The 26,182-nt window shown below is 41.7% G+C and overlaps 1 protein-coding gene across 1 annotated transcript in view; it reads left to right on the top strand.

Annotated features, from left to right (window-relative positions):
• Window positions 1–26,182, top strand: part of TTN (titin) — a 238,891-nt gene that overhangs the window by 29,013 nt on the left and 183,696 nt on the right. Inside the window, exons 33-44 of the mRNA XM_084209604.1 lie at window positions 108–371; window positions 469–729; window positions 881–1,141; window positions 1,575–1,835; window positions 1,922–2,063; window positions 2,153–2,318; window positions 2,513–2,744; window positions 3,300–3,584; window positions 3,673–3,798; window positions 5,862–6,050; window positions 10,305–10,361; window positions 24,954–25,232. Of these exons, the coding sequence (XP_084065730.1) occupies window positions 108–371; window positions 469–729; window positions 881–1,141; window positions 1,575–1,835; window positions 1,922–2,063; window positions 2,153–2,318; window positions 2,513–2,744; window positions 3,300–3,584; window positions 3,673–3,798; window positions 5,862–6,050; window positions 10,305–10,361; window positions 24,954–25,232 (2,523 nt within the window). The remainder of the gene's footprint in view (window positions 1–107; window positions 372–468; window positions 730–880; window positions 1,142–1,574; window positions 1,836–1,921; window positions 2,064–2,152; window positions 2,319–2,512; window positions 2,745–3,299; window positions 3,585–3,672; window positions 3,799–5,861; window positions 6,051–10,304; window positions 10,362–24,953; window positions 25,233–26,182) is intronic.

The following is a 26,182-nucleotide window of genomic DNA, read 5'->3' as shown; positions in this document are numbered from 1 at the left end:
GCACCATTATTCACTTTTATTAAAATTATTGTATTTACTATAGGCTTTAATTTTGATCTATTTTGTCAAGTTTTTTTTTTTCTATTTTCCTCCCTTTTTTTCCCCAGCTGTTAAGATAAAGAAGACACTAAAGAACTTGACTGTGACAGAATCACAGGAGGCAGTTTTCAGTGTAGAACTGACCCACCCTGATGTAGAAGGAGCTCTATGGATCAAAAATGGTGTTGAACTTGAATCAAGTGACAAATATGAAATTACAGTGAAAGGAACTGTTCACACACTGAGAATCAAACACTGTGTTGTCACTGATGAGTCTGTTTACAGCTTTAAACTTGGAAAAATAGGAGCAAATGCCAGACTTCATGTGGAAAGTAAGCCATTTTGGTTTGAATATTTGCTGTAACGTGTGCTTTGAAATTCATATCATACACAGTGCTGAATTTTTTTTTGATGACTTTTTTCCTCAAGCTGTCAAGATCATCAAAAAGCCAAAGGATGTGACTGCTTTGGAAAATGCTGTTGTCTCATTTGAACTGAGTGTTTCCCATGATACTGTACCAGTCCGCTGGTTCCATAAAAATATTGAGCTTAAACAAAGTGATAAATACAAGATGATCTCTCAAAGGAAAGTTCACAAGCTTATGCTGCATAACATATCTCCTGATGATGCTGGGGAATACACAGCTCTTGTTGGGCAAATCGAGTGCAAAGCAAAACTGTTTGTGGAAAGTAAGTACTGTAAGAAAATAGTTATAAGAATTGTTACACCAACACTGAGCAACTTGACCTGACACTTCATAACCTGTTACCCTTGGTTTTTTGCAGTCTTCCAAACATACTAACTTTTAGAAAATTCTCTCTTTTTTCCCCATCCTTTTAGGCATACACATCACAAAGACCATGAAAAATATTGAGATCCCTGAGACCAAAACTGCCTCTTTTGAATGTGAAGTTTCTCATTTCAATGTGCCAGCTGTCTGGTTGAAAAATGGTGTGGAGATTGAAATGAGTGAAAAATTCAAAATAGTTGTCCAAGGGAAACTGCATCAGCTCAATATAATGAACACAAGCAGTGAAGACTCTGCAGAATACACTTTTGTCTGTGGAAATGATAGAGTCAGCGCAACCCTGACTGTAAAACGTATGTAAAAATTAAATTAACCAGAATATTTTAGAGTTACCAGTAATAAGTTTGTGTTAACACATGGACTTAATCAAATTCTGACAAAAACCAGCAGACTGTAGAGGTGTTTCTAAACAACACTAAATAGCTTCAACAGCATTCTTTAAAGAGATATAGAAGTGGTGAACTAGAAAGGCAGATCCTGTGTTCTTCTCTTTAGGCCAATATGCCTAAATGCCTGGTCACCGAAGGAGACCGAATTTGGATTCCTGTGTAATTCTGTAGTAGAGGGACATTTAATTCTAATACTGATTCTGAACACAAAATGTACTTTTTAATACTTCCAAAATCTTCTTAAAGAAGTTGAAGCATCTCTAATCTGGTTAGCATGCATTTAAAATAAAGTAAAACAATGGAAAAAAGCAAACCATGTCCATTCCTTTCCTTTTAGCCATCCTAATTACCTCCATGTTAAAAGACATCAATGCTGAAGAGAAAGATACAATAACCTTTGAAGTTACTGTTAATTATGAAGGCATCTCATATAAATGGTTAAAGAATGGAGTAGAAATAAAATCGACTGATAAATGCCAGATACGAACAAAGAAGCTTACACACTCCCTCTCCATAAGGAATGTGCATTTTGGTGATGCAGCAGAATATACGTTTGTTGCTGGGAAAGCAGCTTCATCAGCCACTTTATATGTGGAAGGTATTTGCTCTCTTGATTTGTTTGTTTAGCCATTTCTCGGGCTTAAATAACATCACAGCACTCATTCTACTTTTTTTCTGCCCTAGCTCGTCACATTGAGTTTAGGAAGCATATTAAAGACATCAAAGTGGTGGAGAAGAAGAGGGCTATTTTTGAATGTGAAGTTTCAGAACCTGACATTCAGGTCCAGTGGATGAAGGATGGGCAAGAACTCCAGATTGGTGATAGGTAAATTATTGCTTCTACACCAAATTAACTTCTGGTGTGTGTTTTCCCCCAGGAAATACCTAGCTCACTTTCTTTTCTGATGTGCTCAGGATGAAAATTCAGAGAGAGAAATACGTCCATCGTCTCATCATTGCTTCCACAAAGATGTCTGATGCTGGTCAGTACACTGTAGTAGCAGGTGGAAACACGTCCAGTGCCAATTTGATTGTGGAAGGTCGTGACATTCGTATCAGAAGTGCCCAGAAAGATATTCAGGTAAGGCCTATGTAGATGAATAAATATTTCATAGCTTTGTCACTCAAAGAATAATGCAAGGGAAGAGCAACAATATCTAACCAGAGAGAGTCATAGCACAAAAATCTGTAATCATAAGGTTAGAACCTTCACCTAAGAAAGTGAGACCAGAGGAAAAAAAAAATATTACTTCTATTATTTATTCTTTTTCAAAGGTCATTGAGCGACAAAGAGCTGAAATTGAATTTGAAGTCAATGAAGATGACATTGAACCACAGTGGTACAAGGATGGTATTGAGATCAACTTCCAATATGAGGAAAGATACAAATATGTGGTGGAAAGGAGAGTCCATCGAATGAGCATCTTTGAAACCACTTACTCTGATGCTGGGGAATATACTTTTGTTGCAGGACGGAATAGGAGTTCTGTTATTCTTTATGTGAATGGTATGTGGCTCCACAACCAATGTTTTTATTGACTGTATTTATTACTCAGTGGTTTTCTGATTTTTATATGGCTTCTCTGGAATTCTAACTCTTCAAAGAGATCATTTGGAACACTACCAAATTCCTCATGTACATAGATGTTTCTTGCCCTATTGGAGCAGCTGGCTAGTGGATGAAAATACCATAGCAGTTCTTTTCCCATGGTATTTACTTAGGCCAGAATATTCTTGAGTCAAAATAAAACTACTTTGTTCATATGGACAGATATGCCTTTCCAGAGTGATCAACCTAACAATTCTTCGACACATTTTGACAGAAACACTTACACCACCACAGCTAATTATGTTAAGGCACTTGCTGCTAAATCATTCCCCCTGTATCAAGGATGAGGGCAGACTTTCATAGACACAAAACATTAGGAAAAATAAGGGTTTGTTTTGCTTGTTTAATTCTTTGCAAATAATTTTCAATCACTAATAATATCAATAATGAGATTTCTCTCTCTTTCCCTCTTTCTCCTATCTCTTTGCCACCTCACTTTCCCCCAATTTTCAGCTCCAGAGCCACCCCAGATTATTCGGGAGCTAGAGCCAACTACTGTGGAGTCTGGCAAACCTGCCCGCTTCTGTGCTATTGTATCGGGCAAACCCCAGCCCAAAATTTCCTGGTACAAAGATGATCAACAGCTTTCTCCAGGTTTCAAGTGCAAATTTCTTCACGATGCACAAGAATATACTCTATTGCTGATTGAAACTTTCCCTGAAGACGAAGCAGTGTACACCTGTGAAGCAAAAAATGACTATGGAGTAGCTACGACTTCAGCTTCGCTTTCAGTCGAAAGTGAGTTTCCCGTGCTCTTAACAACGTTTGTGAAATGAAATTTTCATTCTTTATCTTTGAAAATAACCTTTTTTCTCTTTTTCTTTAGTCCCAGAAGTTGTCTCTCCAGAGCTAGAAATGCCAGTGTATCCACCTGCTGTCATAATACCACTGCGTGATACTGTCACATCTGAGGGACACTCTGCTTGTTTTCAGTGCAGAGCTACTGGAACAGGTGGGTTTAATGACATCCTATACATCTCTCCACCTCTCAAAATTTTTCACCTTGAACTCAGAAAAAAACTCAGCAGTATCTGTGCTCAGATCAGTCTTCCCCTAGAAGTACAGATATTTGATACACACACACAGCCAAGTGTTACTGACGAGTTTCAGTTAAGCACGACAGAGCATGGAAGTTTTAAACTGTCATAAACATATTAAGTGTTTCTAAAAAGGTCTGTTTTTCTTAATTTCTCATCGTTTATCTTTGGAAACTTCTCAGCATTTTAAATGCTAACTGGTGTTGAAAACTGTCAGTAAGTAAGATGCAGAATTTCATGGGAGAAAAGCAGTACTGCATCAAATGAACATGATGGAATTTCTGAAGACACACACTACCATGTCCTTAACTACACTAACTGACCAACTGTGACTCAAGCACTCTCCTAATATTTCTAAGTATCATTCTGCAAACACTAAACTCTGGTTACTTTCTTTATCCTAGCAGAAAAATGTTTGCTAATTGTCCTTTTAAGTGTAGATTTTACTTAAACAAGTTTTTTCAATTTAGATACATAGAATGTCACTCTGCAATAAAAATATCTTTTTCCTTAATACATAGTCAAATAAAACTACTTTTCTCCACTTAGCAAATGGCCTTGAGTATGACTACTAGTGAAATATTCACACAGTAAACTGCAAAGTAAGATCCAGTTCACAACCCAAATAATTTAAAATGATTAATTATTATTTCAAGACAAAGAAAACTCCAAATTCAAAAATAATCCTATGTGACAGCTCTATAAAAATCAATACAAATTGGTTATACACCTATATATGCAAATATACATAATTTTCATTATCATCCTTTGAAATAAAACTCCAGTTTTATTTTTAAAAAAAAAGCTTTAGAACAAACCTGATTCTGCTTCAGAAAATATATGTTGTAAATACTGGCCCACCCTTTGTGCAACGCATGCTAGTGTAATTTTTTAAAATAGAATTGTATTTATGTGAATGTGGAAGCTGCACAGAATATGAGGATCCTTTCCTCTAGATCAGCCATCATAGAATCATTTGGGTGGAAAAAGACCTCAAAGATCATCAAGTCCAACTATTAACCCAGAACTGCCATGTCCAGAATAAACCATGTCCCCAGCTGCCAAATCTACATGGCTTTTAAATACCTCCAGGGACTGTGACTCTACCACTTAACTGGGCAGCCTGCTCCAATGTTTGGCACCCTTTGCAATGAAGAAATTTTTCCTATTGAAAATCTCCTTTATTGAATACTCTGTCCAAATGCATTTGCATACCTCTCACTTGTGTTATAAAAACCTTTTATATTAGGTTAGGTAACACATGATTGCAAGTACAGGTGTTTAATGGTAGGCATTGTGCAACTGGCTATTGAGAAAACTGATAACAGTAATAGCACACTACTTGAGTAACAACATATGACTCATGATGTAGTACAGTGACAGATGGAGTGAAAAAGCTAAAATCTGCTTTAATTCACTCCTATGTCTACAAGAATCTGTACAATAATACATTTTATATAGGAATATATAAATCTTTCTTGAGAAATATGACAAGTAATATTTTCAACAAAAAGAGGGAAGGTACTGTGCTTAGCAGAAGAATGATCTGTTTTAATTTCTTAACCTGACTAACTCAAGCTAGATATTTTATGGCCTGTTTAATCATACAACTGTAGCAAAATCACATTTTAAAAAGATACTTTCTCTGACTTTAGCCGTACCAAAATATTTTAAAATTTTTACACTGATTCAATTGATTGACTCTGTTGACAGAACAGAATTATTGATTTTTACTCAATAATATATCAGCACCATAATCAGTTTTCCCACACAAATATTTCCACTGCACAAATCAAAACCTAAAGCAACAAGCAGGTCACTGCCCACTCACCATACTTTACCAGAATAATACAAGGCACATTTCAATTTAGATGTTTGAGTTTAATACTTTTGAAAGATATAAATATAAAAATAGCATTTACTTGCTAGTATAATATCTTAACTTAGACCTTCTGGTTTCCATCTTTTGCCTGAGCAGATCTGAAAGTGTCTTGGTACAGCAAAGAGAAGGAGATCAAGCCATCACGTTTTTTTAGAATGACTCAATTTGAAGACACTTACCAGCTGGAGATTGCTGAGGCTTATCCAGAGGATGAAGGAATCTACACTTTTGTGGCGAGTAATTCTGTCGGCCAAGTGACCAGCACTGCCACCTTGAAGTTAGAAGGTACACTGTGCTGTTAAAGAAGTTGTCTTGTTCAGGTCATGTTCCAATAATCATCTTAATATACACTGATTCTGATACGTGAGTTGTTGTCTGTCATGTTGTCTTTTAACTCCATTAATTGCCGCCATTTACAACATCCACAGCTTACATTTATGTCTCCAAAATATATGTCATGAACAGAAAAAAGTATTTCAAGATTTTTTTTCATGTTCCATGCCCCCTTTTCATTTACTCCAGTCTTAAAATCTGTCATGCACCAAAGATGGTAAAAAACTTCTTTCTAATGGACTTTTTTGCTTACAACTTCTTTGATTTGCCTTGTGAAGACAATCTAGTAGTTTTTGCATGAAATAAATTACTTTGAAGGTTTTGAAAACATCTCAAATAAAGGTATGTAACAGGTACTTGGGCAACTGAAAAGAAATCCTTTACATTCATATGAATTAGTGAAACATTGATCAAAATTTTAGAGTTGAAATACTGTTTGGAGAATTTGCTGTTCTATATTGTTCTGGATATTATTTAACCATAAATGTTTAGTTTTCTTTTTGCATTAGATTTTATAAATGATGAATGAGAATAATTCATGCTGTTAAGTTGTGAGTTAGAAAAAAAATTGAGTGAGAGAAAAAATTCATTTTAGTGTAGGGTAAGAAATTAAAAGTTGGCATGCTTCTTTTCAGGATTTAAAAATGTTGAAGAAGTTACATCAGAGTCCCCTTGGCATGTTTCTTCATCTGTTTCACTTAAGGAGGAATCTGTTGGCCAAAGGCCCACCTTTATCCAGCCTATTTCAAGCTGCAGGGTATGCAGCGGGGAATCAGTCAGATTTCAAGCTAGAGTCTCTGGCAGGCCCAAACCAAAAATCCAGTGGTTTCATAACCAACAACTCATGTTGCCAAAAAAAGACTTAGTTTTCCACTTTGATGAGTCTACAGGCACAGCTATACTGATAATAGTAGATGCTTTCTTAGAGCATGCTGGCCAATACTCTTGCAAGGCAAGAAATAGTGCTGGAGAAACAACTTGCACAGCTACACTTACAGTGACTGCAGAAGGTAAAGCCCCATTTTTACTTCAAAGGGATTCAATTTGTTGCATACCACACTTTTATGCTGTTACTAATTTTTTCCTTGTTTCACACCTTTTCCTTCCCACCTAACTTTAGTAGAACCCTCAGTAACCCAGCCACTCTCATCTCTTGTCTTTAAGATGTAACATTTGGAAATTTTCAAGTTTGTATCTCAATATAGGTCAAAGAATAGAAATGCTTTAATGAAGGCATTCAGGATTTCAAAAACAGTGGTTTAATGATCTTTATAGCAGTGACTGAGGTATTTTGCACTATTCTGTAGGGGAAAAAAAAAGGATAAAAAAGAAAATACCTCTTTTAAAAGTGCCATAAGTTTCCAATACTAAAATGGACCACTTTGGTGAAAGAAGAGATAAGCACCAACTGAGTATCAACTGCATGACTAGCTTAGGCATCACTTGTCATTCATACATGTGAATGGATAACTTCTGTGTCAACAGAGTAATACGTCTGGCATGCTGTGTTTTCAAATGGAGATCATTCATTTTCATCCCCCATGCTGTTTGATTTTGTTCAGAGCATGGCCCAGTAAAGTTCTTTAGATACTAATGTTGTTGTTTTTGTTACTTGATTACACAGTGCAAGCCCTAGATAGGCAAAGTTCTGGGAAAGATGTAAAAGAGTCTATCCGGTCACAGTCTATATCAGAACTTCATGTTTCTCCTCTCACAAAGAAGAACATTGAAACTTATCAAAAAGAATTTAAATCAGTGCAACAGCCATCACAGGAATTGCGTGTACAGGTTTTTGAAAGTGTATCAGAAAGTTTGACAATGAAGGCTACATCAATTGAAGAAATTAAAGCCGTGCACACCTCAGTCCTTTCCCAAACATCTCAGAGCACCAAAATCTCTATGATGACCTCTCAAGAAAAGAAAGATGTCCCTCCAAAGATTCTCTTGCAACTCAGAGACCTAACTGTGAAATGTGGTGACACTGCTCAGTTCATATGTGCCCTAGAAAATGAATTCTATGAGTTTCTTTGGGCCCATGAAGGTAAAAAGATAAAATTGTCTGAAAAATTGAAGATATCACAAAATGGAAATGTTCTACTGCTTACAATCCTAAATGCCCAGCTGTCAGATCAAGGACTGTACAGCTGTACTGTCTATAATGACTATGGAGGGACAACAACTTCAGCAATACTAACAGTCAAAGGTGGTTATCTGACTTTTAACTTTATCACTTACTTTTTTCAGCTTCATTATAACTGCCTAGAGCTCACTCATATTACCTTTATTATCAGCATTCAATTGAGAAAGCTCTAGTAATAATGCTCTGGGGTTTTTCCTCCACATTTACAGCTCTATTCGTAAGTAACTGGGAAGTTGGTACTGTAACTTTGTGCCTCTTCCCATAAAGTAGCAGATGTCTTTTTATTCCTCATATCCCTTGTGATATGCAGTGAGATGTAAAGAAAAACAGGCTTGTAGGAATTTTTATATTTGATTAATTCCTGAAGCAGGAGTTTAAGGAAGAAAAGAATGCCAGATGCAATTTTGAATTAGATACCAGGTCATTTCTAACTCCAGCATGTTTCCAACAAATCCAAGATTCCAATTCCAAAGTTAGCAATATAAGTTAATATGACTTGAAAGGATTAATGGGTGCAAGTGTTGTATTAACTGTTTTCTACCGTTCACTCTTCCTAATATATAGGTGTTTACTTTTTGCTTAAACTCCTTCTACCTCTTCCTGACATCCATGTATTAAAATGTTTATAGTGTTACCACTAGTGAAGACCCAAAATGTATTACCACAGGTGATAGAATTTCTGATGAATTCGAAGGAATCAAGACCAGAAAACTAAGATGAATAATGAAAAAGGCACTGACTCTGTTGATCTGGCTCTTAATTACTGAAACCTTTTTCTTCACTATAGAGCTGCCAAAAGCACTTTACATAATCTGCTGCTGCTACTTTCCAAATTAAGGCCCTAAATTAGAAGCAAAGATGTACTTTTTTTTAGTCACATGGTTAAAGCTTTGTCCATGAAAGACCCACAGGCTTAACTGGTACCTAGAACAAGCCTAACAGGAATAGAGCTCTTAAATGTGCCATTACTCATGTTTAATAGCACTGTTTTAGCACTAATATACAGCATATTCTATCAATACTAATTACTGGGTTTCTCCCCATAAGTATAAGGATGTTTTTTATTCCTGCAAAACATCTGACCTAATCCTTTTCCTAACTTTATTCTTACCTAGCAAAAGAAGCACAAGCCAAAGCAGTAACAAAAATTACTCTTGAATCAGATTCTAAAAGCTTTAAAGCAGCCAAAGATTGTCAGTTTAAAGCATCTGAAGTTAAGCAAGAATCTTCAAAGAAAACCTCAAGCTTGTTTATAACTACATCCCAAAGACCACATGAAACTGAGAAGCAAAGAAACAGAGCATACTATCCTGATGTTGTCCCATGTGAAGACATCACAGAAACTGACGCCAAAGCACCAGAGTTTCTTGAAACTCTGCCTGCAGAAACCACTGTAAAAGAAGGAGATGATGTGTTTCTCTTTTGCATAATGAAAGGTGTGCCTACACCTTGCGTAGTCTGGCTGTGCAATCAGCTAATAGTTGAGGAGTCTGCACTGTGTTCCCTAAAACACGATGGGCCACTGTGCAGTTTAAGATTGTTGAAAGTTGGTCAGGACCGCGAGGGTATATACAAGTGCAGAATAGTTAACCCTGCAGGACAAGCCGAGTGCAGCACCCATCTGAAAGTGACAGGTTGGCAACTGCATGTTCCTTCCAAGTATCAATTCCTCATGCATAGCATCATAATTGCATTCCACCATATTCATTCCCTAGGAGATGATAAAGAACGAGAAGTATCTCATTAGTCTGTGGATTGTTGAATGTTTTCTTCAGGGATTTACAGCATGATAAAGGCATGTTGTTTTAGAATTTTTCCCCCAGCCTGCAAAAGGAAAGCAAATCTTACAGAAAAATGTACATTGCAAACAAGTTCGAAAATATTTGATTACTTTATTCTCAAAATTTATCAAGCGTTTGAATTGTTTGGCATGCATTTATGTGTGTGTGTGTGTACATGTGGATTTATGTCTATTTGCAAAACAGACTGGACATTTTTACTATATAAAGTGTTGACTGGCACATTTTACAACTATAGCTCAAAAATCTTTGTCTTTTTTATTCTAGCTCCTGAAAAAATTGTTCATGAGAAGATGGAGGAAGAGGTTGAAATGGAAGTGAAAGGTACAATAACCAATGAGAATAATTATTACCAGTAATTAGCAATGTTGTGGAAAGGTTTTATCAGCTTCCATGAAGTGTCTGATGGGGAAAGACACACTTTAAAGCATACCGGAACATGTTGCATGTTTGTTTTGATATGCAAAGGGTTACCTGCATTATAAGGTTATTTAAGTTTTAAAATATGTTTAAAACTTCAAATCTATAATTGTGCAGCCATATTTTTAACTTTTACTTCATGCTTTGCAGCTGATCACAGAGCTCATATATGTTCAATTTCCTTTTGAATGCATGGAATAGTTTACTTCAGAAGGAAGTTATACGAATCTTAATTGTATTACTTTTAAACAAGTTAGCAGCCTAACATTAATTGGTTCAATGGACACTATTGGATGGATAGATGAAGTATACTAGAGAGCATTCGTTGTTTAGGTTATGTGAAAGCTACACATTCCCACTGATTCCTCGCACTTCTTTTTACATACATTAATTCATCATTATACATCTCTTACCCTGGCTTGCAGATAGCATACGTGGTTCATGTTGCTTGCTTTTTTCCCCCCTGCATAACACTGTGAAGTTAGTGGCTGTATTAGTTCGAATAAACGCCTTCTCATTTCATGTTACTTACTTTTTAAAAAATATATTTCAAACTATTTTTTTCAATTGTTTGAACATATCTACAAACAGAGGGGTCAGAAAGGGCGTTTATTCTACTGTCTGCAAGTCAGGTAAGATTTTCTTCTTTGCCACCCAAAGACACACAGCTTTTCCAGGCAACAAAAACATTTACGCAGAAGAACATGTTATTTTGAAATTCTTTTTTTGCTTGTTCAAGAAGAAATTTCCAGTCTGAAGAAAGAACAGACAACGAACGATTTTCGTGTCAATCTTTAAAACAGAGCAAGGCGTTGCGTTTATTCGAACAAATATGGTGAGTGAATTACTTTTTTTTCCTGGGTGTGTGATGAAATCTGTTGCATGCCCATTTTTTATTTCAATATATCGCTACTTTTTTACAACCAGGCGGTAGGCAGAGCGTGACATGTGGTAACCCGGTCTCCTTCTCTTGCAGAACAGCGCGGCGTGGACTTCGAGGGACACGGCACGGCGGCGGTGCTGGCTCGCCCCCAGAACCGTAAACCCATCTTCACACAGGGACTGAAGTGTAGGTCTGTCTTGGAGGGGGACCCCGCGTTGTTCCGGTGCAAGCTGGTGGCATGCCCGGCACCGCACATGGCCTGGTTCCACAACAACCGGCCCGTGCTCCAGGACTGCCGCAAGGTGATTCGCACCGAGAGCACGGAGCACACGCACTGCGCCAGCCTGGAGCTGCGGGACGTGCGGGAGCACGACGCTGGCAGCTACAGGGTATTTGCTATCAACACCGAGGGCTCGGCCGAGTCCACCGCCTCCCTGCTGGTGTCCCGCCGAGGGGAGCGGGGCGCGGCTCCGGCCGGGAGCGCGCAGTGGCTGCGGCAGGGCTGGGGCTGCCTGCTGCAGCAGCGGCGGGAGGAGCGGCTGCGGGTGGTGCTCCGCTGCACCGGCTCCCCCTTTGACAAGGGGCAGGAGGCTGAGCCCGGGCACCTCTCGGCAGCCCGGGGCAAGGTACGAACCATCCGTTTCCAGAGCCTGCCGCTCGGGGGGCCGTGCCGCCCGGGGCTGGCGCACGGTAGGGAGCGCGGGGGCACAGTGGTTAATGCTGAGGAGCTGCTGGATGAGGAGACCCGCTGGAAGCTGCAGAAGCTGCGGGAGGCAAAGAGGGCAGCGCTGCAAAAGAAGCAGGAATTCCTCGTGTCCGCGCCCCAGGAGGCACCTCCTAGGAAGCCTAGCCCGCGTAAGGTGGCTGCCAAAATGGTTGGCTCCAAGCCCCTCGCAGTGCAGGTAGTGAAGCAATACTCCAGGTCCAAGGACCTGGGGGAGAGATGGCAGGTGCAAGGTGGGCTCCTGGAGCCCTGCCCACCCCTCTTTGTACAGGAGATCAAGCCCCAGGAAGCTGTCGAGGGACAAAAATGCGCTTTCTCCTGCCTGTTCCATGGCCGCCCGCAGCCCACCGTCACTTGGTACAACAACGACAAGCCCGTGGGGCGCATCCAGGGCACTGCTGTTCACACCACGGGGTGCTGCTCCACGCTGACCTTCCCATCTGTGCTCCCGCAGCATGGTGGCACTGTCACCTGTGTGATCTTCAACCCACTGGGCACAGTCAGCACCTCAGCTGGACTCCATGTGAGGCGGCGAATGCCAGCCTATAAGTACACAAAGAAGGAAAAGGAGGAGATTAAAGTGGAGGAGAAGAAAGAGGAGAAGAAGGTGAAGGAGGAAAATAGGGAGAAAGAGAAGAAGGAAGAGGAGAACATGAAGGAGGAGGAAGAAGTTGGTCTGGTCCTTGCAGCAGAGAAGGGACTGCCAAGTGCAGTTCCAGACTCAGACTTGCTGTCGCTACCTGTGGAAATCAAAATCACTGCCCCCACTCCAACACCAGAGCAAGACACAGAGATGAGAGAGATCCCACGACTCTCTCCAGAGCGGGCTGCTTCCACCATAAAGCACAAATTTAAGTTTTCATTTGATATGGGAAATGAACCACCCCAAATTGTGACAGAAGCCCCAGCACATATTCATTGCTGTGAAGGAGAGGAAGTGGTGGTGGAGTGTGCTGTGTCTGGGCAGCCCCCACCAGTTGTGAGCTGGTCCTTGAATGGCCAGATCCTCTCTGTCAGTGAGAGATTGAGGTTTGAAGAGGGCAAGAATGGCACATACCGCTTATACCTTCAAGAGGTCTCTGTCACAGATGCTGGGCGATATTGTTGTGTGGCCACAAACGTGGCTGGAACAGCACAGACTGCCTCTGAGCTCACCGTGCAGCCCAGGGCACCAAAGCTGCATGGCAGGGGGGAGGGCACTGAGGAACTGCCTGCCATGGACCATGCTCTGCACCTCCAAGGCCTCAGCGTGCTTGGTAAGGATGAAGAGGAACAAATTGCATGCCCCAAGGAGGAGGAAGCCCACCCACCCTGGTCCCTGAGGTTGTCTCCACCTCCTGGTGAGCAGTTGGAAGATTGTGAGGAAACAGCTCACATCAGGGAAAGTGAGATGGAGGAAACAATGGTGCTGGATATCACAGAAGTTTATGCAAGGCAAGAAATGGGCAATACAGAAGAAAGGGTGAGTTATGCAGAAGGTATTTCTGAGATGAGGCAGAACAGGGGAAAAACTGTCTCTGAGGAACACAGCTTTGAAATTGATACCACTGAATTGCACCCTGCTATATCCAGGGAAGGATGTGAATTGGTGGCCAAGGACTCAGGTCACTTTTCTGAGGAGCTGGAGCCTGAAGGAGGCAAGGTGCTACCACATGTAGATACTCTGTCCTGGGACATCTTGAAGTCACCATTTATGGAAGTGCAAGGGCAAACACATGCTCCTGAGCAGCCTGCTCTGGCAGGGGAGTGTAAGGATTCATCATTTATGGAAGTGCAAGAACAAACACATGCTCCTGAGCAGTCTGCTCTGGCAGGGGAGTGTAAGGATTCATCACTTATGGAAGTGCAAGAACAAACACATGCTCCTGAGCAGTCTGCTCTGGCAGGGGAGTGTAAGGATTCATCACTTATGGAAGTGCAAGAACAAACACATGCTCCTGAGCAGTCTGCTCTGGCAGGGGAGTGTAAGGATTCATCACTTATGGAAGTGCAAGAACAAATACAAATACATGCTCTTGAGCAGTCTGCTTTGGCAGGGGAGTGTAAGGATTCATCACTTATGGAAGTGCAAGAGCAAATACATGCTCTTGAGCAATCTGCTTTGGCAGGGGAGTGTAAGGATTCATTACTTATGGAAGTGCAAGAGCAAATACATGCTCCTGAGCAATCTGCTTTGGCAGGGGAGTGTAAGGATTTCTCATTTATGGTAGTGTCAGAACAAATACTTGCCCCTGAGCAGTCTGCTCTGGCAAAAGAAGGCAAGGATTTCTCATTTATGGAAGTGCAAGAACAAACACATGCCTTTGAGCAGTCTGCTCTGACAGGGGAGTGTAAGGATTCACCATTTATGGAAGTGCAAGGGCAAGCAGGTGCCCCTGAGCAGTCTGCTTTGGCAAGGGAGTGTAAGGTTTCACAATTTTTCATTCCTGTATCACCTGTGGTGCAAGACAGAAGTGATGTCTGCATAGAGAGTGGTGCCCCTGCCGGGGAGGTGGTGACTCCTGATGTGCCTCTTGTGGAAGAGCCAAGTGTGCCCCACATTGCAAGCACCCCCACAAAGGAGGAGTTTGGCTTTTATGAATTCCATGCAGGAGAGCAGCAGGAGGAACAGGACAAGGAGCAGGAGAGATCAGTTGGTATTGAACAGGACATTAAAGCTGATGATAATCTTTGTAAAGAAGTGATTGATGATGGTGATGCCACACATTGGAAGAGACAAAGTGACAGGCAAATGCTGCAAGGAATTGAGTCTGATGCATACAGCCCTTCTTTGAATCTAATCCCCACTCCTCCTGGCATAGAAAACTCAGATCAGGTTTTTACTGAGAAAGCTGAAGAAGTGGAAGAAGTGCATTTCAGAGAGCAGCTGTTGCTCTCTGAGCCTGACACTGAGATCATATTTGATCTGAAGAAGTTTGCAGAGCCTTTCCCAGCTGCAGAGGCTGTGCGCACAGAGCAGGCACAAACCCCCACAGCGCTGGAAAGTGTGGAGGTCATCACTGGGATCATCTCCTCAGTGCACCCACGTGATGTGCTTGAAGGAGAGATGTCTCTGAGTGAGGAGCTGCGTCAGAGCTACAGGATGCAGCAGGAGGAGGTTGATGCCCAGGAAGAGGAAGAGCCAAGAGAAATCACAACAGCTGATTTGCAAACCCCTAATGGGGACCTTGGCATGATATCTGCTGAAGAGGGACATTCTGCTGAAGAGGGACATTCTGCTGAAGAGGGACATTCTGCTGAAGAAGTTCGGGATTCAAAGATGAGTGTCTGTGGAGAGGACTCACTTCAGGAAAAAATTAATGAATTTCTAGTGGAGCCCACACCAGGTTTCCAAAGAGGAGTTCAGGAAACACATGTGTGGGAGAGTGGGGCACGACTGGAGACCACAGACTCCCAAAGTGACAGCTTCATTATGGACTTGAAAAAAGCTGCACATGAAAAGAAACTCCAGGCTGGGCATCAGGCTGAGGAAGATGGTGGTTCTGGGACAGAAAAGTTCTTTGAGCCAGGAAGGACCAGCTTCACCTCTGAGATGGAAAGCACAGATTCCCCTAAGGAGATGCTCAGAGACATCCAGCAGGAACCAAACAGAACCAAGGGCTTCTCTTTGGGGAAACTTATCCTTGGGTTAGTAATGGATGATCCTGTTTCTCAGAAGGAGAAAAGGAAGGAGTCTTGGAACAAGAAGAGGACTCCCACTGAGGAAGCCTCTGAGAATAGCTTGGATGGAGAAGAAATGTGGGAGGATACTTCTGCAGGTCCAGAGCCCAGTGCTGTTCAAATCTCAGAGCTGGAGCCTGATTTGTCCCTGGCCAATTATTTAAGATCCACTGGGATATATGAAACTCCAACTCTGAAAGGCACACTTCAGAAGGAGCAGCAAGAAGCTATAACTTCACTGGAAGTAGAGGAGGTTACCTTCAGCACAGTTTATGATTATTACAACAATCATCAGGAGTTTTCCCGGCCCTTCTCTCCTGAGTCAGAAATGTCTATAGAGCTGGAGAGCGGGAGCAGAGAGGAGTCACCTGATTCAGACCGCTTCTACACACCTCCCTCCTCCGTGGAAATCTTTGAAACTGCTTCATCAGCATCCTACCACACGCCGCTCAGCACGCCCGAGCGCTACTCCACGCCGTCCGAGGGCTCAGGGTACAGCACGCCCCCCGAGCGCTACTCCACGCCCTCCGAGGGCTCGGTGTACAGCATGGCCCCTGAGCACTACCCCTCACCTTCCGAGAGTTCAAAATGTAACACACCCTCAGAGCAATATTTCACACCCTTTGAGGGACCCTACTCTGCATCGGGGGACAGCACGCCGCCGGAACGCTACCGGACACCCACCGGGGAGTACGTGGATGCCCTGACCATGCTCCCGCTCTGTGAGAGGAGACACCAGCCTCCAGAGCAGCCCCAGTCAAATGGGTTTATGACCCCCTGTGAAGCCCTGGAGCCATCAGGCAGGGACGTGCCACCAGCATTCCTCAAGGCATTGAGCGGGAGGAGGTTGTATGAGGGCAGCACACTGATGTTTGTGGCTGAGGTGGTGGGTGTGCCCAAGCCAGGAGTGAAGTGGTACCACAATAAGTCTCTGCTGGAGCCTGATGAGAGAGTGCAAATAGAGAAGGACGGGGACAAATATATTCTGGAAATCACTAATGTCCAGAGAGCTGATGAAGGACAGTATCTGTGCCATGCAGTGAACATCGTCGGGGAAGCTAAAAGCATTGCAGAGGTGGAGGTTTTGCCTGAAGATGGGCGGTCACTGGCACTGCCACCCCCTGTCACCCACCAGCATGTTATACACTTTGACATGGAGCAAAACACATCTTCGAGGTCTCCTTCACCACAGGAAATCCTCCTGGAAGTAGAGCTGGATGAAAATGAAGTGAAAGAATTTGAGAAGCAGGTCAAAATCATAACCAGCCCTGAGTTTAGCCCGGACAAGAAGAGCATGGTGGTTTCCCTAGATGTGCTTCCACTAGCCTTGTTAGAACAAGCTGCAGGCTTGGCAGCAGGGGAGAATGAGGATGTAAAAATTGATTTCCAAGTAACTGAAATGCCTCCACGCTTTGCTGTGCCCGTTGCAGATATCAAGGTGACAGAAGGCTTGGATGCAGTATTTGAGTGTGTTGTAACAGGTACTCCTGTCCCAGTAGTTCAGTGGTTCAGAGGTGACACCCGTGCCACACCTGGCACAGGGAAGTACGTTGTGAGTCAGAAGGAGGGACTTCACAGTCTGAAGGTCAAAGCTGTAGGACTTTCTGATAGTGGCTTGTATCGCTGTCAGGCAGTTAATAGGCTGGGAGAAGCAACGTGCAAAGGCTCCCTTGTGGTCATGGCTCAGCAGGAAGCAAATGCAGTGAGCAGTGAGACAGTCACAGGCTGTGAACCACACAGGTCCCAGAAGTGTGACTTGCTTCTGAGTACGACTGTGAGCCCAGGTGACCAGTCAGAAATAGAGCTGGAATTTGAGTTTGAGCCGCACAGAGATGACTCAGAAAAAGCAATCCAACTGCTCGCAGTGACTCAACAAGAGCAGGAGGTGGAAGGGGAGAAGCGTGTCAACATTAGTTTTGATGTGTTTGCAGAGCCGTCCGAAGAGGAACGGGTTGAGTTTAGGGCAGAGGACTCAGAGAGCTGCAGCTTTGAGTTCCAGGTCACAGAAGCTCCTCCCAGATTTGTGAGGCTCATTTCTGACTACAGTACATTTGTAGGTGCCTCAGTGTGCTTCCAGTGTCTCGTGACTGGTTGCCCCCATCCCAGTGTCTGCTGGTACAGGGATGGGGTGTTGTTGGAAGGGGATAGGTACTGTGCACAGGAAGAGCAGAACGGCTTGCACAGTCTGACCATTGAAAACCTGATGCAGAGTGACAGCGGGCAGTACAAATGTGTAGCTACTAACAGGGCAGGAACTGCTGAGACTTGTGCTGTGTTAACATTGTACTAAATTTCCATAATTTATTTCAGAGTCTGTCTTGAAATACTAAGTGTTTTTATGATGTTGTTCACTGCAGGTAAAAATGCAGCACTCATTTTAGGGGCATTGTTTTCATCTCTTTAAGGATGAAAACCACTCTGTGGGCATATTTGTATTTCACTTGGATTTGCCTTCTTTGGGAAATTTAAGTGAGATTTAATCCATGCATAGATTTTGTGCACACTTTCTGCACTGAGGGATATTTCAGACTCCTTTTACGCTCCTTGCTCATTCTTGTAAAGATATTTTAATTGACACTCATTTGCGTATGACTAATTTTTTTGTATAATGTACATACACCTGTGTGTCTGTAGCAGTGCAATCACTGTTGTTTTATGTAGGCTAGAAATCACCTGAAAATGTACACACCACCTTTTTCTTGTGACTTGAAGGTATGGAACACTAACTTATGCTTGCTGTTTAGTTTGGGTATGGTTCTGTTAAAGAACTTCTTCAATTGGTATTCCCCTCCTCACAATGTTGTGCCAGAGCATGATTCAAATCCTGTTTATGGTTTCTATCACTGCAAAATTCTTACATCTATGGGCCTCTTTCATGGAATTAAATGCCTTTTTTAAGTCAATGAAATTATGCCGTTGCAAAGAAAAGCAGAGCAATGGGAAGGAAAATGAAAATTTTGCACTAGTAGAGACTGGACAGGATTTTCTTCTCTATTACCAAGTAATAAACATGAAAGCATATTTTGTACTGTATTTTTAGAAGTTGAAGGGAAAGGACAAAGGGAGCGTAATAATAACTAATCAATTATGTTACTGTAAATTTATTAAAATTATTTTGGTTGTCCCTGTATTCCAGTGTCATTCATAAAAAATGCATAGTAGTAAAAAAGTAAGATATTTTCATGCAGTATTCTTGTTTCACATTAGAACTGCATCTCTGCATATTCCTTTTTTCTTTCTCTCTTTTTTTTTTATTATTAAGAACAGTTAAGTGTGCTATGTATTGAGATGACCAGAAATAAGGGGAATATATTCAGTTGTTATGTGTGGCATTTTCTCAGCACAGGAGATTTTTACATTAATGTTCTCAATGTGAATATATATTTTTATATTTAATGCTAATATTTGGGAGAAAGCAGCAGTAGCTGACATAATTAAATCAGAATTTAATCAATCTTACATAAGCAATTAAAAATTGATTAAGAAAATCTGTTAAATGGAGGAAAGTTATTAATTAATGTTTCTCAGAAACGAAATTACTCTCTAATGCACGTACCAGCTTTCCAGTCACCTATGTGTCAAGATGAGATCTTGAGTTCAAAATCCCTAAGCAAAAATTGGTTTTGCTTTGTTTGCCTGTTAATGAGATTCTTCCAGTTATTTACAAATTGCTGTCATTTGCCTTGCAAACAGCTTTAAGCAGAGTGGTGACTTGAGGCATAAAAACTACTCCTATAGTATGTTCAGTTATGTTCATACCATTTCTTATTTCTGAGTTTGATGTGTCCTCACAGCAAGACCACCATGTCTCAAAAAATCTGTTATCTTCTAAGACTATCCCATCACTCACCTGGGATACTAATTTTTGTTCAAAAGATTCACCTTGCCCAATCGTGTTGCCTGATAAAAATTTAAAATCAGGAGTGGCAAGTTCTAATATCCAGGCAAAATGACTGAAGTGTTTAGGCTGATGCAAATGTGTCACTTCAGTGTCTTCTCAGCCATGACTCCTCTATAAATATTTAAGATTTGTACACTAAAAGGCAGAGCTGTATGTGCTTTCTGACAGGTAATGGTGGTAGGAAAGAGAGGCATGGCTGTCTGACCCAATGTTGTGCTGGGAAAGAATTACTCCATGGCGTGTCCTTAATCCATTCCTTGTGCAGATATGTAGCACTAAGTGGTTCATTAGACAGCAGGGGGAGGGTGGCATGAATTGTCTGATGTTCTATGTCAGCTGGGATGTCAGGGGTCTTTTAGTTCCAGAGCCAAAGAGGTCAGAGGCCCTTTGATTAGGTCCTGTGCAATTGTGAAGTGTGTTTATTTTGCATGTAAATCTGAGTTTTTTTAGAAGAAAGAGGCCCATAACTTGGTTTTTGAGCCATAAGCCACACAGGTCCAAGCTCATATTCACATAAGTACACGGCTAAGCATCTTTATCTCTACCCATGTAGTGGTGTTGGTGGTTTATGTAAATTTATAAGTCTTGGTATAAGTTTTGTGCATTAGCCAGGAGCACCTGGTTCACCTAAGCTGCAGTTATTAAATCTGGAGTAATCCTAGGCTTGAATGAACTTAGTCTGGGACAACTGGTATAGCTTGACTATCTCTTTTCAAAATTTTGTGGTTTTCATAGGAATCAAGAAGCTCACAATGTTATTTTCAGATTTAATGTTGTCTTCATTTCTACAAAACAAGTATCTTTAAAAAAGAATTAAATATGTTTATTTGTCAATGTATATTGAATGTTAACATGTATGGTTAATTTGAAATAAATGCGAAATTATTTAACTCCATCGCTTCTTGTACTTTATTCATTTTACAAACATATCTAAAATATGAGAAAGTATCTGTATAGTTCTTCTCTCATCAATATCCAGGAACACATAAAAGTGCATTAGTTTTTGCCACACTCCTGTGTATAAAGTGTTCTCCTGTGCTAACATGAGTTTCACTCTGCCATTTTTATATATTTAATTTTGTTAATTTTATTGGCCCAATTCTGCCACCCATTTTCAAATTTATTTGCACAATTTATTACTGTTTTAACAAGCTTGGTAAGTAATGCTGAAGGACTGCACTAAGCATTTCTTTTCTGCAGTTAATCATTGCATGTACTGTGTTATGTCATTTATATTATGGCATTTGTGGCAAGACTAATAATTACTAAAACCAATGAGAAAGAATTGAGTGACAGTGTTTGTTCTTTTTTATGTTTGTTGTTAGAGTGCAGCAAAAATTCTTATCTCTCAATAAGTTTTAAAATTGAAGACACTGCAATTGAGAAGCTTCTCAATTACAGTGCCTAGAGACATAACAGTGTCTAGGGACATTAATCTGCTCACACTTTTATTGTTTTTTTTAACTCTTTTATCTGTCAAATACTCTGGGCCTTTCCTGAGGAGACTTGACTCAGTGAGGACAACAGTATTTGATTTCCAAAGGTTTTCCTTGCATCATGTTTTTCATGAATTTTTCCATTCCTGGAAATTCCATATTTCACTGATGTTTCTATTGTCAAACATCTGCAGAGATGTTCTTGCCTCTGTTTCCTCTCATTTTAAACTACTGTTGGAACTAAAGTTGTCTAATGCATAGACCTACTAATTCAAAAAGGCAAGAAAACAAAAAATCTTAAAAGTCTGTTCTGTTTTTCTCTGACATTGTGGGAGTTTTAATATGCCACATCTTGACAGGGAGGAGTTCAAAAGTAGAGATTTAAATCAATTATATTAAATCAAGGGTTTAAACTTGTGATGTTTGTAATAATGATGCTGTAAACTCAAGGGTCTATTGACAAAACCAGGACAAAGCTCTTAAGGTAGAGGTAATCTTTTGGTGTGCTAGACAAAAGATAGAGTTTAAAGAGATGAACTGTGCATCAAAAGAAAGGTTAGCGTGCTGAAAAGATTGTTGGTTTGGTGGAGGGGTGGGATTCAATCCTGATTGTGGCATTCTAGTTTTTTTTGTTGGTGTTTTGAATTATATCAGGGTCTTAGCACTATTCTGCTGTATTGTTTGCGTGGGTGTACATACAAACATGTATGACAGATGACACTTTAATGCTCTCTGTGAAATGCATCAATGTTGCTTGATTGTTACTTGCACAGTGCACCCTGGAGGGATATGCCTAACCCATACTGTGATGTCAGGTTTAGACACACCTGTCCTGATCAAGATAGGGAATTCTAAAGCAACCTGACAACACAGCACGTCTTACTCATTTTGGCAGGCATGACAGCAAGGAGACAACACAGACCTCCTGTTCATTGCTAGCTGCTGTATAGTATTGAGAAAGCCTCCAGCTATAGAAAAATAGATGGTCTAACACTGTGTATCGCTATCCACGAGTGTTCTCATAAATATTCTAGCACAACTAAACAATTTTTTTCCATACAGACATCACTAGGTCTCTTATTGCCTCTTCTGAGGAAGGAAGAAATGAAGGCTACGGCAGCAGCCTTCAGTTGCCTCATAGAGAGAAAACACTTGAATTTGAGCCTGGAAAACCAGTTCATTTCAACAAAGCATAGATGAAAATTGAGGCAGAGTGCAAAGCCCCAGTTTTCCTCAAGCGGGTCTCAGCTGTTGAAGTCTGGGAGGGAGATGTTGCTAGGCTCTCTGTTACTGTCACTGGCAGCCCCACACCCAAAATCCAGTGGTTTTTCAAGGGTAGGAAGCTAACCCCGTGCATGGACTGTGAGTGCCCTGGGTGAGGCCACATGCTCTGCTGAGCTCCTGGTGTGCAGCCAGAGCCCAGCCTTGCAGCACTCCACGGTGGCAGAGGAGCAAAGCCCTCTTTTCTACGAGGAGGCTGGTGAGCTTCCCGCAATGGAAGCAGCATTCAGTCCTGTGCCCATGAGGGAGCCTTCAACCCTCCTTCAGCTCCAGATGAGCCAGGCAGTGTGCATGCTGCCCAGGGAGGACGACTTGCCTGGCCTGCCACCAACCTGTCTGGCAGCGCAGAGTGTGGAAGAGATGCTCACCCAGATGTGGAAGAGATGCTCACCCAGATGTGGAAGAGATGCTCACCCAGATGCCACAATACAAGAGAGCAGCGGGCTTCTGGCAGAGCCTCTGGAAACCCTCCCTGCTGGCCCCCAGCGTGTGGTGTCTGCAGCAGTGATGGAGACATGACTTCCAGGCTGCCTTGGGACTGCAGCTGCACAGATACTTGTGCCCAAAGAGGAAATCATCCCCAAGGCAACAGAGCAACTGGCTGCTCTGAAGACAGAGGCTTCCCAAACCCTTCTACAGGTGTCAAGCACCACTGAGAGCCAAGTCATGGATGGTGACCAAATCCAGATCCTTGAGGGCTTTCAGATAGCACAAGGTGAGCTGAAGGCTGAACCCTGATTCCTCTCTGAATTGGCCTTCACTGGGGGCCAAGCTGTCCCCCTTCTTTCCTGGAAACAGCAAAGGAAGATTTTGCTGCAAGAATACATGAGGGACAGGCTGTGAGATTTCCCTTGGTGCTGGAAGAAAACCAGTCCATGGAGGAAGAACATGTTGATCTTTCCAAGCCACTTAGGCAGTGGCAGAGGACAGAAAGACAGTCACATGAAACAATGTACTCTCGGGAGCTCCAGCCAAGCCAAGTCCTCAACAAAGACAGTGAGCTCACTGCTCTGGTTGCCAAGAGCTATGGCTTAGACAAAGTCTCAAATCAGAAATGGACTGAGAGCTGCAGTGGTAAGTGGTAAAACCTCTTGTTTTCAGAATGGTTGGCTGATAAGGAAGATGTTAAAGTACAGGCAATAAATATCACCAAGGAGAATATGCACATGTTGTGCACGTATGTTGTGACCACAGGAGGATGCAGTCCCATAGAAATCCAAGTCTCCTTGGGAGAAGTGAACATTCAGACAGCTGACCAGAAAACAGTCTTGAAGGAAATTTTCTATTCCTTTCTTCGTGAAGATAAATGTTCCCTGACTGGTGAAAAATCCGAAGCATTGCCATTCTCTGCCAGACCGCTTCTCTCAGGAAAATCCTATGATGAAATGTTTGAGTTGGAGCCCCAGCAGGCTGGGAGGACTATGGAGGCAGAAATACAACTGGAACACCCTTTTTCTGCGCAAGCAATCAAGGCTGAGCATGGTCTAATCAAGGATGTAGGTGCAGCTGTAGCCACTGCTGATGTAGCCTCTGCAGATGTTCTTACAGAGACACCCAGAGAAATACTGAAAAGAAAAGAGAAAAGGGAAGAAAAATGTGAGGAAGAGGGCAGAGAGGGTCTGGAAACTAGAGCTGGAAAGCAAGAGGATGAGCTGAGCAAAGAAGGTTATCCCATCATACACAGCAAACTGGTTGACACTGTTGTGGAGGAAGAGGAGAGTGTCAGGCTGGTGTCTGTCATAACAAATGTCAGAGAGGTGAACTAGTGCTTTGAGGGTAAACTGGTCTTTTCAGGCAACAAATTCAAGTGTTTGTAAGATCAGGACACTTACACACTAATAATAAGCAAAGTGTGTGGGGAGATTCACCAAGGAGAGTACACCTGTGAGGCACTGAATCAAGGTGGAAAAAGAGCAACAGCAGCAAAACTCACAGTTGTTAAAAGAGGTTGGATTATGGAGATAAAATAAGCTTTTTAATGCACTGGTCTACTAATGAACCTCCCCTACTGTGTGTATCTTTAGACAGAGACACTGTATTAATACCATCATGCCACTAATCAGAGGGCCCTCTTTCTCTCTGGATTGATGGTGTCCTTTTACCACATTGCAAGGCCTCTCACTTCCATTACCCCAGTCTTTGGTCAGGAACTTTTTTGTTTCATTGCACTAGCATGTTCAGGACAAAGCTGTTTCTCAATCACAACCATTTCTCCTATTATTGCCTGAGAAGTGGACCTGCTCTTCCCATTTTTCTGACTGCTGCACCCTCTCTCACTCCTTAGAGTCATTGCACTTCTCGTTCACAGCCTAATTTCTCACAAGTCCAGAATGGATTACTATATATTTATATCCCATTGCTATAGTGCATAGCTATTTCACTTGGTTTTTCCAGTATCACCACTGTTTCCTGATGTCATTATGCACTGTAAGACTGTCTGTCCACTGAGTTTAGTACTGTTTCCATTTCTTACAGATATTTCTTCTTTTCCAGTCACTTTATGTGAATTGCGAGTATGTCACCTTTTTGGGTCATTTTTCAGTCAGTCAGTCACTTAATTTCAGAATGTCAGCAGGCAGGGTTTTGAGTCACTCTCTGCTTCTAATTTCAGTTGCACCGATCCTGAGGAGAAGGCTTGAACCCTTGGAGGTGGCTGTGAATCATGTGGCCAAGTTTACCTGCGAGGTAGAGATGGCTCCCAACGTCAAGTTCCAGTGGTACAAAGCCGGACGAGAGATATATGATGGGGACAAATACTCCATCCGCACCTCCAACTACCTCTCCACGCTGGAGATCCCAAGGCCTCAAGTTGTTGACTGTGGGGAATATAGCTGTAAGGCTTCCAACCAGCATGGCAGTGTAAGCTCTACAGCTGTTTTAACAGTGACTGGTGAGTACAGACCTTCAAACTCTTCTCTTTTTCCGTAAAGTACCGTGGTGTATTGCAATGATTTCACTGCTATACTTGAATGTGTTTATGGTAGGACTCTTGGTTACCATCATACTGCATAATCCATACCTAATTTTGGCAGGCACAAGCATGGAAAAGGAATAACTTTTGAGAATGCTGCTTTTAGGGGCTTTCTGTATGAACAGAAGGGAATCAGTGTGAAAAAGCTTCAGAGGGAAAGAAAGAAGGGGGAAAGAGAACAGGAAGAAACAGCATGGGATTGCTTTATGAATTCATTCTTGAAGAATGTTTGTTTCACAAGAAACACTTCTAAATCTGATTTCTTGGTGTAATAGTCACTGTGTGATTACCCTAGCACCCTAAATTTATCCTGCAACTATACTTGTGATGCAAGTTATGCAGATCTGCATACCTGAACATCTTTGTGCCGTTGCCAAAGGGGAGCTCTGTGACTGGGGAAATAGATCTTAAATAAAAGGAGGTTTAAAGGGTTTCAATTTGCAAATTTTTTGTCTATTGAGAGCTATACAGCAGGGTTTTTTTCTTTAAAGAAAGAAAGAAACAAAAAGCCATTATCTTTTGGAGGTTTCTTTTGTGATGACTTTTTTTACTCTGACTTTTCTCTTTCTGGGAGGAGTCCTTCTGTGGCCTTTGCTAAGTGCTAGGTGGTAGAGACTAGAAAAAGGCGCACGAACAGTGAATTGCATGCAAACTTGCCCATCTTGAGAGAACATGTCAGTCTTGAGGGAGGAATTTAAGGCTTTTTGTTTATTTTTCTTTAGTTCGTACATTGCTCCAGAGATTCAAAATGCCTTCAAGCTCTGGAGCAATACATAGACTGAAGAAGTACAAAACCAAACGCCAAAATTTATTATCTTTAACACCTCTTATCTCCTTCACTGCTGTTTTCTTTCACTTAAGAGTATTCA

This window comes from Fringilla coelebs, assembly GCF_963513975.1.
Source record: "Fringilla coelebs genome assembly, chromosome: 7".
NCBI classification, from domain to species: Eukaryota; Metazoa; Chordata; class Aves; order Passeriformes; family Fringillidae; genus Fringilla; species Fringilla coelebs.
The sequence above is the reverse complement of the archived record's forward strand: the minus strand, read 5'-3'. Positions and strand labels throughout refer to the sequence as shown.